Source organism: Malaya genurostris, chromosome 2, assembly GCF_030247185.1.
Source record: "Malaya genurostris strain Urasoe2022 chromosome 2, Malgen_1.1, whole genome shotgun sequence".
Classification (NCBI taxonomy): domain Eukaryota; kingdom Metazoa; phylum Arthropoda; class Insecta; order Diptera; family Culicidae; genus Malaya; species Malaya genurostris.
The window spans coordinates 302,952,121-302,971,845 of NC_080571.1; the positions used below are offsets into that span (position 1 = coordinate 302,952,121).

At 36.5% G+C, this 19,725-nt stretch overlaps 1 protein-coding gene across 3 annotated transcripts in view; it reads left to right on the forward strand.

Annotated features, from left to right (window-relative positions):
• The window catches only part of LOC131430868 (1-phosphatidylinositol 4,5-bisphosphate phosphodiesterase classes I and II), a 340,169-nt gene that overhangs the window by 119,726 nt on the left and 200,718 nt on the right, over positions 1–19,725 (forward strand). The window contains exon 2 of one of the 3 annotated variants that reach the window (XM_058596108.1): positions 4,731–4,941. The exons of the other annotated variants lie outside the window; for them this stretch is intronic. Within the exon in view, the coding sequence (XP_058452091.1) occupies positions 4,897–4,941 (45 nt within the window). The 5' untranslated portion in view covers positions 4,731–4,896. The remainder of the gene's footprint in view (positions 1–4,730; positions 4,942–19,725) is intronic. 3 annotated transcript variants of the gene reach the window in all.

A 19,725-nucleotide genomic window follows, 5' to 3' on the forward strand; every position in this document is an offset into this window, starting at 1 on the left:
TTCTTCGACGGTATCAATCATGTCGTTATCATTGTAATATTATATAGAACGGTCTATATTCCTCGAAGATTTTTGGGTTTTTATTTAATAGCAGATTTTTGATTTGCCTGTTGAAATAAAGCTAGCTCAAGGAGATTACAACACCACCTGGAGCCACGGATCTAAATTTTAGCAGTTCTCGTAGCGTAACGCATAGATTTTTCCATTTTTTCTTAACATTTTCATCTGAAAATTTATAAAAAATGTGTAGACTTTGTTCATCGAGGTAACCCCGATTAATCTCAAAACTCATTTAATGCACTTTCATTGACTGTACTTGCCAGTTATTTCTAATGTTTTTGAAACCTCTTCCCAACACTTGTTCACAAGTTCCCAGTTCCGATAGTTGCGAAATTGTTGATCCCAAAACGCATTCTGTTGAAAAACTGCTCTAAAGACGCATGAAAAACTGAGCACGTGCTGTATCGTTGTTTGTCGCACCGAAAATCGCTTGTCACTACGCAACGCCTCGTGTTTACTCTGGAATACATGTTAATTTTTTACTGGAAAGAAAAGAACGAAATTCATATACTTCAATGTTCGCATCGCGCCCACTCTGGCTTCACCCTTAACTAGTGGCTTCATAATGGCTTACACTCAAAATAATAATCATGTTATAGTTACGTGAAAAGTTATGTGAATATTTTCCACCCTACTTTTCACGTAGGTTTTAATGGACTGGCATTTAAAAACTGCTTAATGCATAATCCAGTAAAAGCTACGTGTTTCATAAGTAAAATATAATGTACTGCTCATATCACATTTACCTATCAGTTCATAATCAAATTTATATACTGGTTGAAGTCAAAAGGGAGATTTCAGATTTTTATATAAATCTAGAAAATGAGAAATGCCATGAAAAATAAAACATTTATTTCAGAAAATTAGCATAGAATTTTAACGGGTGAAAATAAAAAGCAACTAATAACGTCGTGGGATCTCGAATCGACAAACCTCCAGAAATCATTTTGTTGTCACTGCCATCCAACCGAAGCTGAAGTCGAGATCCGAGAACTTCCACAACACTACCGATGCAGGTTGAGGTCGAATTACATGGTTCCAGTGTCTCTAGCTTCATACCGAATTGGAACTCGTTTTTCGGTGGACCAACGGCCTGTTTGAAGCATTCGGTAGGATCGGGCACATTTCCGGGCTCACACTGGCACTCGGTCCAGTCGAACACATGGAAACTTTCATACTGGAATGGTCCGGTCGATGTAGTAAAAAATTGTAATTAAATAACATTTCTCGCAAATATTTACACTACTTACACTTCGAGGGCCACTGTTCGCCATTTTCAAAGCCGATTTTTTCACACTGGAAATTCACGTAGATTGTTTGACGCTTGGTCAATTCACGTAAACCTTATGTGATGACTCTATTCATTTTAGGGGATGTTCGTGTAACATTCAATTTCGTCACGTAAAACATTCAATTTGACATTTGAAACCAGTTTACGTGATTTTTCAAGTGAATCGAACGTGAATTTTTATTTGAGTGTAGTATTGTCCTATTTCGTGCAGTTCCGCAGTGTTGGAGGAGTTCCGATCTTTCGGCACAAAATCGACATCATTCCGGACATGATCCAAACACAGAGTGATTCCGGACATGATCAAAATACAGAATGTGTGATTGATATAAAGAAAGAATTTATAATGAAAATATTTCGGTCGCTATGTATATCCCAAATACTTATCCGAGTGTCCAGCCGAACGAGCTTGAATGTCTCCCCTTTGAACTCGGCGTCGTACAACACATCACAATAATTAATATGTTATATGATTTATTATGAAAGCCACATTATTTAAAATGTGAATGTGAAAAATTCACTTTAATTTACTAGAAAACAAACAACAGTTTTGCTTTTCTAAATCTTCGACAGAAGCAAAACATCCAGTGCGGATTTGCTAGGCTTATTTAGGATAAAATAAATTTGCAAAATTAAATTAGCTTGGGAATACGAGTTCAACTTAAACATTCATAGCCTGCTACCATCGAAATGGCATTCGCTAAATTACTATCATGCAAATTATTTCATTTCTGTTTTATAGCCGGAATTGCAGCAGTTGGTTCAAGTTGTTTGGCCATTGGTTCTCTGCGATATGTCCCCGTGATTCGGGATGCCACAAAGCGATTATAAACTGGATTCTATTTCGGGAAATTTGCATAAATATTGTTTATCAGTGAACATGTTCATTCACCGCACATTGAATCCAAACAATCATTGTTTGAGGAAAATGGGCAGAAAACGTGTCGTAATTTCAATTGTCTATGTCTTACTTGATTCCGACAGACTTTTTAAAAAATCGGTTTGCGTACAGATTTCTTCGAAATCGGTTACTGTACTGAAATCCGTTGCCAAACGGATTACGAAATTTTCATGATAGTTTTAATGAATATTTTTAGCCTACCCTGATAATATTCGGAATTTATTCCGAGCTGTAGACTAATGGCTGTTACACATCAACTACGTATGATATATGAGAAATGATATATGTAAATTTCGTCCGCAATAATTACTGCGTCAAATATCAATCATATTATCGTATAGAATACTGTGGTATTCTTCAAAATAATTTTCTTCGATTATTAAAAGAGTAACCGAAAACGGTTTATTTGACCGTCTAATGAGTTTTGAGGTCGATTTAAAAAACTTTTCACGGTTTTTCGTTCTTTTCAGTGATGGTATAAAATTTTTAACACACTTTACCCTATATTTCCGGATCCGGATGAAATTCAGGTATTTCGTATGGGACCACAGGACCTTTCATTTAAACCTAAGTTTGTGAAGTCGGTTGCGCCTTCTATGAGAAAAGTTAGAACACATATTTTCATTTTTTGCACATTTTACCCCCTAACTCCGAAACCGGAAGTCGAATCCAAATAATATTCAGGAATTTTGTATGGGACCACAAGACCTTTCATTTGAATCCGAGTTTGTGAAAAAAACGTTACATACACACTTACGCACACACACACACACACACACACACACACACACACACACACACACACACACACACACACACACACACACACACACATACACACACACAGACATTTTGCGTACTCGACGAACTGAGTTGAATGGTATATGACACTCGGTTCAAAAGTCGGTTTTCACAGTGATTTCATAACCTTTTTATATGAGAAAGGCAAAAACCTGTTTTGATCCACCTACTGGTGCAATGATGCCTATCTCATATCAATTATATATATATCATCAATAATATCATAATGATTACCGATTGGAGTAGTTTTAAGCTAGTTTACATTTTTTAGGCATTTTTGATGTGGAACACATATTTATTTTCTATATAGGGGTGCAAATCAGAAACTCAAGGAAAACTACACTTAGAAATGTGGTCAGACTTTAAACACTTACAGCTCAATATATTTTGTATCAATTATTAATATGATTTCATTCTTTGATTAGAAATAAATATATTATATTCGATTTGAATGTATCAAGTCACATATTTTTAATTGTAACTGATGCAAATTTTGATTAGTAGTGAGCAGTGTCCTATTTTGTCTGCTAAAAATCTCCGGCTTATCGGATTTCCCTGCCATAGACAACGGTTTTGAAGGAGTGAGCGATATATCAAAGGGGAAGCATCGCTATGATTGGTCAATCGATGCAAAAGCGAAGTTGTTGGAAGCACGCGAATCTATAAATATAAGCGAAATTATAGCCTACGCGTAGCATGCTAGAGGTAGGTTGTTGCTAGACAGCAAGACAAAAACGTGCCATTAAACGATTTGAAGCTTTAGTTGGTATGCTCTGATCTTGTGTTATGCAAACTCGGATGAAATTCCATGTTATGTCGTTTCGCCTGAGAAATTGACAACTACCGCAGGGTAGATGTTGAGTGCGTAAAATTAATTTCTAATTTATATAAGATGAACTCGATTGATAGTGGGAATAGTTTATCGCTTCAACCGAAATCGCAGAATGGTAGAGGAATTTAATGCTATAAAAATCACTGCTTGCATACAAAACTTGAACACAAGCTTGACGAAGAGAAGCTTTAATATCAAAATCCGTATCGCAAGTATGTACAAAGATATAATTGCATACATTTGGGATATTGGTGTAATTTCGTCGGCTATAAAACAAACAATGTTCGGTGTTAGTTCATAATCAAGATAAATCTAGGCAGACTCTCGTGCAATAGCGGATTCAAAAGTGTGACAATTGATTGAACTGTTTGATTTTAGATCATTAGAAATTTTGGCTGCCTTGTTCCACATCAATGGCTCGAACAACCACATGAGGCTGATCCTTGTAGTTTTTTCTCCCCTTTAAGTTATGGTATGAAGGTTTTAACACACGTTAATTCCAGATTCGCGTGTCGGATCCGGATGAAATTCAGAAGTTTTGTATTGGACATTAAGGTCTGAGGACAGAGGGCCACGTGTTGAGTTTTGAATCGACCACGTGGCTCGCTCAATTCCCTTTGTGCATCGTATTTCTCTTGTACTCTCTCGTATATGAGCAAACTGTACCGGGTTGCCAGCATACATTTTATTATTCTGATGAGAAGTTTTATCACATTAATCTATCGTATGGGTTGGACATTACATGGATTCCAATGAACAATGAAAAAATATTCAACTTTCGCAAAGATTGAATGTCTGTGTGTTTGGCAGCCTTGTTGAGCCATTTCTATTTCTCTCTCTTTTTTCAGAATGCTAGCAGGACAGGAAACCAAGGCGAAAAAAATGACGGATGCATTGAAACTGACTTTGTTTCACAGAAAAATACAAGACTTTATTTTTATCGCGATAACATATATGTTTTTATGTACTAATCGCATCTAAACTAAATCATCTAGACTTTGTTACGGTAGATTTATGATACAAGCCTTCAAAGCCGAGATATTCGATGAACAAGTAGAGGTATGCATTTCCGAGCGTTCCAATTTTCAGCAGTTCTTCAGTCAGAAAAAATACAACACGACCGCTAAACTCAATGAATCATTCTGAAAATTTCACAGAATATTCTCAACTAAATTTCGAAGACATTGCCAGGTGGGTTTTTCTATATTCTGCACCGTTTGCAAGAAAATTTAATTTGAAACGGGAAAATAGCAAAAAACCTTCCACTTTACGGTACTGTCCTCAGCCCTTAAGGCAAATGATTTGAATCTACGTTAGCACAAATCAGTCACGGTGAGCGTAGCGAATAAGTAATTTGAAATTGGATTTTTTACACTAATCACCCTGTAACTCCGGAACCGGGAGATGAAATTCAGGAATAAGACTCTGTGGGACCATAAGACCTTGGACTTTGATCTGAATCTGAAAATCGATATAGTCATCTCTGAGAAAAGTAAGTGATCAAATCTTTATTTTTATGCACATTTTATCCCATAATTCCGGAAACGGAGGTCAGATCCAAATAAAATTCAGGAATTTTTATAGGATCACAAGACCTTTTATTTAAATCTAATGTGAAAATCGGTTGAGCCGTCTCCGAGAAAAGTTGGTGCACTTATTTTCAGTTTTTTTTTTGCACATTTTACCTCAAAATTCCGGAACCGGAAGTCGGATCCATATAAAATTCAGGAATTTTGAATGAGATCACAAAATCTTTCATTTGAATCCAAGTTCGTGAAAGTTGATTCAGCCATCTCCGAGAAAAGTTAGTGCAACAAAACGTTACATACACAAATACACACAGACATTTTGCGTACTCGACGTAATGTGGGGCAGCTATCCAAACTAGAGAATGAAACGCAAAGGCTCGGCCTTGGCTCGTTTGAAAGCTACCATTGAATTGTGGATCAAGTTCGTAGATCAAATGGATAGCACTTCCGGTTCCGGGGATATAATGGTATAAGTGACATAAACGACAAAACACGTTGTTTTTCACCCTTCAATTTTATCAGAGATGGCAGAACCGATTTTAACAAGCCTAGGCTCGTTTGAAAGTTTCTATTCAATTGTGGATGAAGTTCCAAAACCAAATGGTTGTTACTTCTGGTTCTGAAGATATAATGGTATAAGTGACATAACCGATTAACGGCACATTGTTTATCGGTAGAATTCTCGCGAATGTCGTTAAACTTATTTGAAGGGTAACAATGTCAATCAAATTTGGAAGAATTATGGCGAATATTTTCGGCGCGAGAGGAGATGTAATGTTATATGTGACGTAACCGACAAAACCCAGTTTTTTTCAATGCAACAAAATTTATCGGAGATAAAAGAATCAATTTCGAAAGTCTTAGATTCGTTTGAAACCTACTATTAGGTTATTTGATAAGCTAACAATGCTAATGACCGAGAATATCCTACAAATGTTTTAAACGGCAAGAGAAAGGCATTATTGCACCACTAGGTGGATTACGAAGGGTTTTTTCAAATTTTGTTGGCGTAGCTTGATCCGCTGTAGCGTTGAACTGAAAAAAAAAACAATTTTGTTTGTTTAAAACACGCAAAGTTTTTTGGTTATGATAACAAAGATAGATCAATATTTGCTTCAAATACGTTTATAGTATCGTAGCTGTGCAAATCACTTTCAGTCAGTTACACAATTTTAAAGGTTGTTCTAAATATATTTTCTATAATGTCCAATTTCGCTTTCTCTTGGAACACGGTTGAGATTTGTGCAAATTTGTATCTCTTCCTGGGCAGGTGTGATTAAATTTTTTTTATTAAAAAAAAAACCGCTGCTTTTATTATCAAAACTATGTGAACCAATTAAAAATCACCGTTTCATGGTTATCCCAATTTCAAGGATAGGACACACAGCCGGTGTAATTTATTTTACGTTTCATCTTCGATTTGTCAGTGCAGAATAGTTTACGTAAAGCAGGTAAAGACGAAGCATAAAGACAATAAAACAATTTTTTTTTCGATTTAATCTGAACCAATAATCAAAATGGAAACAGACAAACATTGATGCAAAATTTTAAAATCTTTTTTCTCATAACGTAAATACTATAACGATTTTCAGTTCAACACGCTTTCATTCACCCACTCTAGCATTCAAACACACATTCATTCTCAAATATGAGCAGCAAAATGTTCAGATGTGCTGCGTGCTTCATATTTTTGAACACAAATCGTACACGTAGTCTCTATCAGCAGTTACTTTTTTCCTCGCACTTTCAGTCAGTGTGATTGAAAATTCAATTTTCACACGATGTTGAACATGAATGGTAAATTTTTTGAATGAGGGTCCTGCATTACGCTGGGACAACAGATCAACAAGCAGTTTTTAGGTGTTTCGAATCGAGTCATCCGAAATTGGTAACAACTCTGCTTTTCGGTTCACTGTTATGAAGCATATAATAATCCAGTTGCTTCAAATATATTTCGTGGTCCTGCTCAGTGCATTCGTATTCGTGTTTGTTCGGAGTATTATTTGATAAAGCTTATGAAAGCAATTCATGCTAGTTTCAAGCAAACCTGAAATATTATTATCTGTTAATAGAAAAAGCAAAGTCTTGGCATTACATTCCTTTTGTGGAATTTGGCCTTTCTGTTCCAACAGACTTTGTAGCCGATTCTTACTGTACAGGATCATTGCATGGCTAGTACTATGGATCCTACTGACACTAAGAATCCTTCCAGGTCGGGGCTCGAACATACGACAACTGGCTTGTAAGACCAGCGTCCTATGCATTGAGCCGTCAACCTGGGAAATCTGTTAATCTTTTAATAGAAACATCCCTTATTCAGACTCGCCATTGATTTGAAAGTTACGTACTTGAACATAACTAAGATAACGAAAACTTTTTTTTTCAAATATGGGTAATTCTTTTGATTATGTTTACGTTTCGTCTTTGACTCATCAGCGCATAACAATTCTAATTGAACTGCTTAATGCAAAACTCGGCAGACGTTTCTGTTTCTGCTTTTTGCAGAACACCTTTGTTTTGCATCGAAGTGCAAACGTGCCGAACGAAAACGTGGTTTTGACCGTGTCTGGCCGATGGTCATTCAGGAGTTAGCCAAATTTTGTGCTAGGACACGTTTTCGTCCAAGACGAAACCTAAACATAATTGAAATCGGTTGTGCGCCCTAGCACAAAAATTGGTAATTTTTGCTTTTCTTTACGTCCGTCTTAGACCCGTCCGAGAATAACATTTTAGGGTGAACTGTTATGCTACCAAGCGGTTTATGTTGGACTACTAGATGGCATAACATTCATTGAAAAACACTGGTGGCGTGGATTGCCCTGATTTTGCACTTTCGAGCAGAAATCGCAATGAAACACCGTCAGAATGTTGCATTTCTGCTCGAAAGTGCAAAACCAGAGCAATCCACGCCACCAGTGTTTTTCAATGAAAAACGGCATAAGACGAAACGTAAAGAAAGGTGATCTTAATTAGTTTCTGATGAAGTGATAAATGTTATCAGTAATGAAATTATCTTATTTTATTTCAAATTACCATTAATGTTCTGAAATAACGAAACGAATAGTACAAAATGGTGCTTTGGCAGAAAGTAAAATATGAATGTGAGAATTGACCTTCTGTATTTAACAGATTTTGGAGACGATTCTTAGTGTACAAGACAATCACATGTCTAGGGCTATAATATTTTTATACGATCGTTTCAGATCGTGGCTCAAAAATCACAAATAGGAAAAACAATCATTTATATTAACGAATCAATCATTTATATTATCGAATAAAATCATGCATGTTGTTCAAATTCAATTCATTAACTGTAATGTTGGGCCTTTCGTTTCACTATTACCTAGTTTTGCGTAGCCTCCTTTGGTTTCTTTCCTAGCCGTAGAATGCCAGTTTGCAGGGATCTTCATCTCGTTCACAACTATTTGTAGCATCTTTTTGACGTTCCGCTTGACTCAATATTGTTTTACTGAACGGAGTTCCGGTGTGTTGGGAGGATTAGTGTTCTTGGACACCACTTGGACGTTGTTTGCTGTATACCACTACGTTGCCTCATTTTTGTAATGGCAAGATACCAAATTCATCCAAAACAAGAACATAACATTTATGTTGCATGAGGAAAGGTAACAAACGCTTTTCAATTCTCACAAGCAGATAGCGAGATGCTTTTGTACTACATTCTCACTTTGCTCGGGATTTTTTTTGACGGACGGAGAGGTTGGGGCTTGCACTTGAAACAACTGACCACTATTTTCGACGATTATGCGGGCCTCAGTTTACGTTTTTGACTCAATCTCTCTTCCGGGCTGTAGACAAACTTTCTTCGCATACATTTAATCATATGTGTATAAATAAGTTCGTGCCGTTTTTTAACAGATGGCGTAGTTTGATTTTTAATTCATTGATTTACGTTTCCAAGCTGAAGCGTAAACACAATGGCCATTATTAACGGTATCACTACACGGTGAAAACTAAATGAAGTGAATGTTGGCCTTTATTACAGAGGTTACTTAAGAAAAAGAAGCGAAAGTTGTTTGCTCAATTTAAAAGTGGAAATATTGATTCGAAAGACAAATAACGAGTCGAAACACCACCAAAGTTTTAAGATGACAAATTTGAGAAATTGTTCAATCAAAATCAGTTAAAAACGCAATTAGAACTTCACTCGAAGTTACTCAGCTAGCCATTCGTCAACGTTTAAAATCAAAGGTAGACAATTGGGTGCCGTATGAATTGAAGCCAAGGGATGACGAACGCCATTTTTTACGTGCCAATAACTGCTTTGAATTGTTTATGGTGATGAAAAGTCGGTCCATTACGATAACTCAAAACGTGGGGCAACGTATGGATATCACGGCCACACATTATCATCGTCGGCCGTTCAGAGTATTCATGACCTGAAAGTCATGCTCTGAATATGTTAGGACCAGATGGGTTTGGTGTATTATGAGCTGCAGCCACCAGTTTATGCGTTTGAGCTGAACATTGAAGGAAAAATGGCCACAACGTACAGATAGGAACGGCCATATATATTATATATCAATATGGACCACTTTAACGAATTCAATACAAATCGAAAAAGACATCACAGTAACACCATTTCGTGACAGAAAAGCCTATTAGTTTAGTCATGTTTAATAGTTTGCGTTTAGCGTGCACCTAGAAGTGAAATGTCAAATATAAAAATGCTCACATAGAGGTGTGAACATTTTCATATTTAAATGTGTTTTTTTCTGACGAAAGTAAATATTGCCTATAAATAATGTAGAATTACACTCTTTTAGACCTATCGTCTTCACTTTCAAGAGTTATGAAGTAGTATTTAACTTTGCTGATGAATGTTATCAATAGTACTCAAAAGACGAAACCTATAGGCTGTGAAGGCAATGTTTGGCAGATTACTTCTGATATATACCTTATGATAAAAAAAATCGGAATTTTATTAAAAAACGCAAAATTTCAATTTTTAATAAATTTCTTTATTATCGCCTTCAAAGTACTCTCCTCCTGCGGCAATACATGCATGTCAACGCTTGATCCAATTTTCCATACAAGTTTTATAGGCCGCCGAAGGTATGGCCTTTAGTTCACGCAGCGAATTCTCTTTTATGGTCTCTATGGTCCCAAAACGCGTTCCCCGCAATGGCAATTTGAGTCTGGGGAAGAAGAAAAAGTCACACGGGGCCATATCTGGAGAGTACGGTGCTTGGTTGATGATATTGGTTGAGTTTTTGGCCAAAAACTGCGACACAACACGACGCTGTTTTTGAATGAAATTCAGCTTTTTTGGCACCAACCGAGAAGCGACGCGTTTCAAACCCAAAACATTAGTTAAAAATGTGTTCGGCTGATCTATGAGAGATGCCCAACAACACAGCAATCTCTCTATTCGGTACAGAACGATTTTGCAACACGATTTGCTTCGCCGATTCAATGTTTTCTTCAGTAACAGATGTTGTTGGGCGGCCAGGGATCTCAACATGATCCAAGATTGTACGATCACCTTTGAATCGTTTATACCACTCGTATGCCAGTGTTTTTTTTAGACACGATTCACCAAAGGCCTTTTCTAACATTTTCAACGTTTCGGAACACTTAAATCCATTTGCAACACAAAATTTGATGCACACACGTTGTTCTAAATTTTCATCCATTATAAAAATCGCCACACGAAAATTTTTCAACTTCTTTGTATAGACGCCAAACAAAAACTAATCGTACGATATGTGTCAAAATTTGACAGAATGTGTATAAAAGTGTTGCCAACGTTGAGAGATTCAAAGTTTACCGATTGGACAAGCGTGGGAATTTTAAAATGAAAATTCCGGTTCTTTTTTTATCAGTAGGTAGAACAAAAGTCTACGGTGTATTGCAAGTTACTTTGATTGCGATATTTTTTTCACTGCGTTCATTACATTCAATTTAAATAAGCTGCACATTATATTTTCTCTCAGAGAAAGTTAGGATGTAGAAGAAAATTGTTATGTTTATAAAATGTCTATGAATTAAAAGTGGTATGCACTAAGCGATCTGCCCCTTGCTATGAACTGATTTTTTAGTCTAAATTTAAAATTTCGATATTTATTTTCTAAAAAGTAATTGAACTTCATTCAACAGACGAATCATTGAATTTTGGAATAGAAAGATTGTTTAGCACTGAAAAAATGTTTATAAAAAGTATGATAAGTGCATTACAGTAAGCAAAAGAACAAGTTATACTTATTACTTTTACTTCAATTGATAGCTCTCGATGAGGTGAATTACGGTTTATTCATATACTAAATTGTTTTGTTTTAAAGCATTTATTTGTTATTAAACAACCTGATATTTTATATTTCTATTACTTGTATTGAAATTGAAATTGTATTGTATAGAAATTGTATTACATAATTTGGATATGTTGGTAAAATTCTGGAACTAACATTAAGATTAATTTGTTTAGTTCTGCGTGCACATTCCACACATATTTACATAAATAGGGATTTTTATAACAACAAAATGTTCTCATCCGAGTTAGTATCAGAACGCGAATCTAAACCGTATTTATAGCTTATTTTTTCGTACAGTGTATCAGGTGTACAACTTTGCTTCCGCCGTTTTTTTTTCGAAATTAAAAGCTTCATTGCGAAAAAGTGCTTACACATGTATTATTCAAAGTATTGTCCGTCGCTAGCGACAACTTTCTCCCATCTTTCCGGCAATTTTCGGATCCCGGCTCGAAAAAAGGAGTCCTCATTTGACGCTATCCATGAAGCAATCCAATTTTCCAACTCTTCGAAGGATTGAAAATGTTGATCTGCCAAACCGTGTGCCATCGAACGGAATAGGTGAAAGTCAGAAGGGGCGACATCTGGGGAACACGGCGGGTGAGACAAGACTTCCCATTTCAGCGTTTCCAGGTACTTTTTGACCACTTTTGCGACGTGAGGCCGAGCATTGTCGTGTTGGAGGATGACTTTGTCATGTCGCTCTTGATATTGTGGCCGCTTTTCTTTTAGCGCGCGACTAAGGCGCATCAGAGCTCGTAGAAAATCGCACCGAGCTGATCCCACCAAATACAAATCATAACCTTGGTGCCGTGAATATTCGGTTTTGCCTTTGACGAAGTAACATGCCCGGGCTTTCCCCATGATTTTCTGCGTTTAGGATTATCGTATCGAACCCACTTTTCATCACCGGTTACGATTCGATGTAAAAACCCCTTACGATTTTGTATTTGAAGCAGTTGCTCACATACAAATAAACGGCGCTCGATGCCCCTTGGTTTCAACTCAACAACCCAGGGCTTTGAGACGTTTTAAAATGGCATGCTGACTCACTTTCAACGATTCGGCAAGCTCTTCTTGGGTTTGGCACGAATCATTATGAAGCAATGCTTCTAGTGGTTCATCTTTGAAGGTTTTTTTCTCTTCCACCACCATGTTTGTCTCTGACATCGAAATCACCATTTTTAAAACGTTGAAACCACTCCCGACACGTTCTTTTACTCAGAGCAGCATCACCGTAATATTCTGAGAGCATTCGATGTGCTTCAGCTGCTTTTTTTTCGAATTGTAATAGAAAATTAAAACTTCCCGCAAATGGCGAGAATTGGGCACATAAAAAGACATTTTCGAGCGTGAATAATACGAAAACAAGAACAACTGTCACTGAAACGGCGATGAAAGGGCATTATCATCTATTTAATTCGACCAGCCTCAGTCGGTACAGCCACCTATCGGCAAACGGCGGAAGCAAAGTTGTACACCTGATATATCGAGTAATATTCCATATATTAGGAGTTGTTTGGTTCAGTGTACTTATTAGGAAAACTGGTATATGTGCATAAAAAATTTTGTAGTGTATTAGTAACCTTTTTTGCTACCGCACTTTACTGTGATGTCGCTCGTGGATCGCAAGAGTGATCCATATTGATATATGGTATATTTGGAACGGCACAGAAATTTTGCAACAAAATCATGCTTCTTACACTTTGAAACGCTCAAATGGGAAGTCCTACCCCACTCGCCGTTTAGTCTAGACATTACTCTTTTCGATTACAATTTCTCATCTTGCTCACAACTGGAGAGCGAAAATCAAAATCGAACAGTGAATAGGCGCGATACACACCTCTTCAGAATGAGGTGCGAGTAGTCTTTTTTAAATACCCGATGACTGAAAAAAGCGTTAAGATAAAGTTGATAATTTTTTTTATCATAACACTTTTTAAGAATGAATAACTCACTGTAAAACGGTTGAGTTTTTGCTTTCCTTTGCTACTACTAGCACAAGCATTTAACTTTGGATAAACCTGACAAAACGAATGAACAAAAATAGATGTAATTCCTTCAGAAGAGCTATTTTCCGTAAAAACCGGTACCTTGGATGATAAGTCAAAGATGGCGAATAAAAAAGTGTTCGTTTGGAAATAGTGATTTTGCTTTCGCCAAAATGAGTTGAAATGTCCGTTTGGCTATGTGGAAATCGACCGAAAACAGAGTACATATATAGCCTAAATTCTTCTCTCTAGAACAAAGTAAAATGTCGATGCAATAGTGGAGGGTTATTTGAGATAGAATTTCTCCAGCCAAGCAAACGGCATTCTTCTAATTAAAGCTTTCTTTTAAAAGGACCGGTATAGAAGACAAACACCTTCGGCTAACAGTCTAGCTCAAACAGACAGACCTACGAAGAAATAAAGGAAGATAAACATTTCCGTGCGAAGCACCATAAATCAAATAAACATAGATTTCCCAGTGTAATAGTAATGTAGTTGAGCAACCCGTGACACCAAAAGCACCGTCTGGTGGAGAATGGGTGCGTAAATGCTCCTAAAATGCATGCAAAAAGTTGCCTGCGCATTTAACACAACCACAGTAGCTAATGGAAAAAAGTACACCCGTTTGTCACTAGAGGTGCTGTTAGTGTCACCGTACAGTGAGAAATCTATGTTTATTTAATTTATGGAAGCACCTATGTCAAGCAATTGGTCCCTTCAAAGTTAACCGCAAAAGTTGTGAGAAGCAATTTAATCCATTTCAGTTTTGCCCGACCTTCGCCTTCTAGTGGTTTTATAGCAGTCGCGCGAGGAACGATACGTTGTGAGGGTTGCCGTGAGATGGAACCAAATTTATGGAAAATTTTATCGGGTATTTTATCGAGAAACAAATAAATATCTTGATCCCACCGGCTTTTCCGTTTCCTGGTTGAACCTTTCCGAATGCCATTGTTGAATGTATACTGACAACACACAACGCTGAGGGAAGCGGGTTCGATACTGGCACGAAATTTTGCGATAATTTTTTGCTCAAAATATGTTGATCGAATCAGCGGATGGGTAGTACGACAATTTTGTTGCAATGTAATGTTTATATATCCTACTAAATTCTAGTAGGATCAGTGTGAAATAATACGAAATAGAGTAGAGGACGGACAGTAACCAACACAACGAGAAATCACTCTATTTAGGAGCTGCTATTCAACCGAAGATTCATCAAATATAGGAAGCCTAGTTGGATGGATTGCTTTCCAGGCTGATTTCGAATTCCGTTAAGGTTGGCATGACCGTCATTAAAAGAATGAATGAATGAATAATTTACCTTCAAAACGAAGGCATATTATAATTTCTTCCTGTCAGAGCTTTGGTTCCCATTTTCAAAAATAGTTGTCCTATCGATCGGAATTCCTATTCTTATCTTGCCGCCAGAGCGGTAAGCTTCGTGAACCGTCAAAAGTGAAGCAGAAGCATACGGAGAAATCCCAGCTCAAACTTTAACCTTTCCAGTTTTCATCATAACTGTTCAAATAAACATGATTCCCCGATTGGTTGAAAGTTTAATTAAACTCAGACCGATGAATACGCAAATACCTAACCGTTCTTCCTTTCGGTACACGGGAACAGTTAAACACGGTACAGAAAGGTGCGCTTTTCATCTGATCCTACTGACTGACTCCGCGCGAATGACGGATGCACGTTCAATATTCATATTTATGTCAGAAACTCACATTTGAAGGCACTTTTCGTGCATGCACCGGTGGATTGAAGCATGATATGTAAATTGCGAGTGCATTTGTCGTTTCTGTGTAAGTACTGCGGTTTCACGTTGGATCTGCACCGATGGCAGTACAGGAAACATCAGTGGTAGTGGTAGCTAGCCGAGTTTTCAGGGGCAGAAGTTTATCATTTAGCTCTATCTTTGCCGAACAGTTCGCTATCGTTGTTGGTTGGTGCTGTTGACTGTTAGCTGGTAAATAGCTGCGATAAAGTAATTTCTTTAAACAGAACGTTATTGTGTGCTGTGGTTTGAAAGCCATCAAGAATGCTCGAACGCATCTCTTTTTGCGGCACTTTTTGATAAAGAAAATTTGCTACTCCCTTCATATTCTGTGCTACCACACAACATAATGAACGTTATGGGGCAAATAGTGCTGGAAACGTACTAAATTGATTATATCATGCGTAACATGTTTGCAGTTATTGACTATTTAGACATGTCAACGGTAGGTGTAGAAGATACGCATTGTTTTGTGAGAGTGGAATGTTTTCTTAAAACTCTAAACGTAGTTCGTTCAGTTCTTTCACACGATAGAAAAAACTACTGAACCAATCGAAATAACTTTTTTGCATAATTAATTTATGTTTCGAATCATTTGTGTTAGCTTTTCTGGTCCGATTGCATAAATCAACATATGCATATGTTTTTGTATTTGTGGATCTCATTGTTACGCTTACATTCAATTTCATCGAGAGCGGCTTGATATATCTCTACATTGCATATAACATCGTGGTACAAGAACTCACTGCCTCCCAATGCGTGTACCGTGAGAGATTTTTTCCACATTTCTTTGCTCCACCTTATACTCTGAGTATGTCACGGCCCTTACCGAAATAGATACAGTTTTGCCACGATGTAGAATTTACACTGGTGGCAAGTTTTTTATATGTGTGAGTGCGGTTGTCATTATTTCTAGAAAAACATTAAGATGTGAGGAAGAAAAATGTAAACATCGGCCGTTGCAGGATCATCCAACAAATCACGTCGTTCCGATGTTTTCATGCATGGATCTCGGCGCCATACTTAGTTTCATGAGAAAAATTACTAATTCAACCAAAACCGCTCTATCTCGCCACCAGTGTAAATTCTACATCGTGCAGTTTTGCAATGATCGGCACTGTGTGGAATTTACCAAGAGAGTTCGAAGTCAACAATGATGGTATTTTTTCATATTGGTGAATGTCGCTTTTGTTCGTTTGGATTACTAATCCCGAAATCGCCTTATTGTTATTCACACACTGTATTGTTTTTTGTTTCTGTTGTATCGGTCGTAAACAGTTTACTTTTTTCTTAGTCGCAACTTGAAAGCAAACTTCTATGTTCACTTTGTAGCATATTGAGCACAGAAGTTAATGAACCCGTAAAATGCATGCGAAAAAAATTCTCCTGTTTGAAAAAATAATAAGGGAGAGTGTTCGGTTACCGGCACCCTTTTATGTTAATTTCATAACTTCTGACTAAGTGCACATTATACGGACATATATACATCAATGGAAAGCTAAAATTCCTAGCTAACAACTGGAAAAGAAACTAAGTCGATTCAATCGATTGGAAAAATTTTATTATCAATTTAGTAAAGTGATAAATTTTGGTCTTTTTAACAAAAGGTGTTCGGTTACCGGCACCCTAAGAAATTTCACTAAAAATGGAAAAATATATGTGAAGACTGCAGTTATTAAAAAACAGAAGTCTTCATTATTTGATGACTTCACCTTGGCTCTTTTGGTCGATGATTTGGATGGTGGCGCCTTTGGTGTTGATTTGGCCGGTCTTCCACGTTTTTTTAGTAATCGGAGCATCTGCTGTATGAGGAGCTGGATGTTTGGCCAAAACTTTGGCTTGCTTTGTCTCGACGGCAGCATGCATATCACTAACCATTTTTCACGATTTGTCGAAAAAATGAGGTGCCGGTAACCGAAATCGGTTTTCGATTGACGCTTTTCAATTAATGATACTATAAAAAAGTCATAAAAAACTTTTGTGTTGATTTTCACGCAATTAAAATTTGTTTTGAACGCAGCAAAAAGTACATGCGTCTGTTTGCTTTGATATTTGGCACAAAAATAACGTGCTGCTATTACACACACATGACATTTGTCGGAATGACGCTATCTACTTTCTGTTAAAAGTTACGGTGGGGTGCCGGCAACCGAACATCTCCCCCTATCTTTGCTGAGTGCGAAATCTATTTATACATTTAAACATTGAATAACTCAACCATTATTTGACCATTCTCAGTTCAAAAACAGTCCATTTTTTCTAAAACTTACACAAAACGAAAGAATATCTATACTCTCAGAAAAAATGAAATTTACGCTTGACGTAAATTTAAGTGTGCCGTAATTTCTTCGTAATTTTGCCGTGAATTCAAGGGTGCCGTAATTTTTTGCATCTGTATCGTTGTATAAACTTCAGTTACATTAACTGTGAAGTTAATAATATGACTGTTGAACTTCTTAATCGCTCTAGCAGCTCGATATATACTGCTATCACAGTGATAAGTCGAAGACAAAGCATAATCACAATATGAGGAAACATTTTTGTTCAAGAGAATTAGATGGGTTAACACAAAAAAAATAATGAAATTTACACGACATGTGAATCAATAGTACTATGAAATTGACATCAGTTGAATCGAAAATGAGATTTGAAACCCTGATCTATTTGAAATTGAATTGGAATGCATTGATTTTTCAACGAACAAGAATTTATGTTCAAAAAACGCTTAGTTTTGCTTTCAAAGTATATTGAAAAATGAATAACTTTAAAGTAACTTTCCATTCAATTGTCTGCTTCAAATGTGTGCATGAAAAGTTATGTAAATTCACAAAATATTTTTATCTGTGAATGATTGTTTTGAAAAAATGCATGAATGTGCAGCATTTATAAGACTATGAGACTTTTCACTGGAAGCTTCTTTACTTTTAGTTCAAGAAGCGTACTTCATGTATCGAATATATGAGATTGATTGTATTTTTCTCCGGACAGAACCAGCTTAGAGGCCGTGTTGAATCCGACGACAAGAGTAGATCCACTGGGTGCCTGCTTTCATGTCGTAAAAGGTCACAATTGCGAGAGTTTCTCTTTTTTTATCTACAATTATCATAACTTTTTTTACTAAATCATCACTTGGATCAACAAAGTGTTTTATGTATTCTTAATTGTTCAAGACAATGTTTTCCTATCTATTCTTTCGAGTTTTTAGGAATCTATCTCATCTGGAAAAATTGTCATTCTTTTTGTCATGTTCTTTCTCGTTCTTCAACACTATAGGCTGTCGTGAGCTCAATCCATATGCGTTTCTCATCGCTTATTCACATGGCGTGATTTGTTAGCCGTGCTTTCACTGAAATTGTTCCGTTTTGGTATTTGATGTTGATGTTGATGTTGATGTTTTCTCTATTTCATACGTCTCTTTTAGTAACTCAAATTAAATTTTGAATTTTGTTTGCTAATGCACATTCTAAACCGTCAGGAAAAACTCACATATCTTATTACTATATAACCAGTTTTATTGCTTTATTTAGTGTTTGTGTAATCAACTAGGAATCTGTTCGGGGAGATTTACGATTTATGTAGTATAAGTAGGTTTCGGATCCTTCGAAAGGCCAAGTCTGTAGTCTTTTTGGTTCAGACGTTTTGGTTGTCTTTGATATGTTTAAGTTGAAATATTTGAAGTGTCTGAGGGTTTACTGTGATAGCTAGGTATAAGATAGTGGATCAGGGCAAAACAAGCTTTACTTTTGTCTTGGAACTGCTAGGATAAGAGTAGCTACAGAACAAAAGTTTCACTGTTAGACAAACCAAGAATCACTAAACTAGAGCGATAGTTGTTCGAAAATAAATCAAATATAAATTTTAATAAGCTAACTATCGCCTTCTTTGGTGACTATCCTAGGAGAATTTAGTTTATAACAAATCGGCCGTCAATTAAAATAACTTCATATTTCTCTGTCAGTAACCGACTTCCAAGAGATCAAGGAAAAAAACTGTATGTTTAAGATCCAACAATTCATTCGAAATTTACCAATGCATTTCGGTTATTTTAAATCAGACGCTTATTATGAATAAGTTATCACTTCCATTTTTGTAGACTATACTTATGAAATAATTGTCCTTGATAGTGCGGTTCGAGGTACGTTTAAGGGTTCTATTAATTTCAAAATTATTGTCCTGAGAATTTAATTTTTACCCGACGCATGTCACTTCTGAATAGAAAAATTACATCATTAAATAAGAAACATCGAGGAGCATCAAATGGGCGTCTTTTCGCCAATATC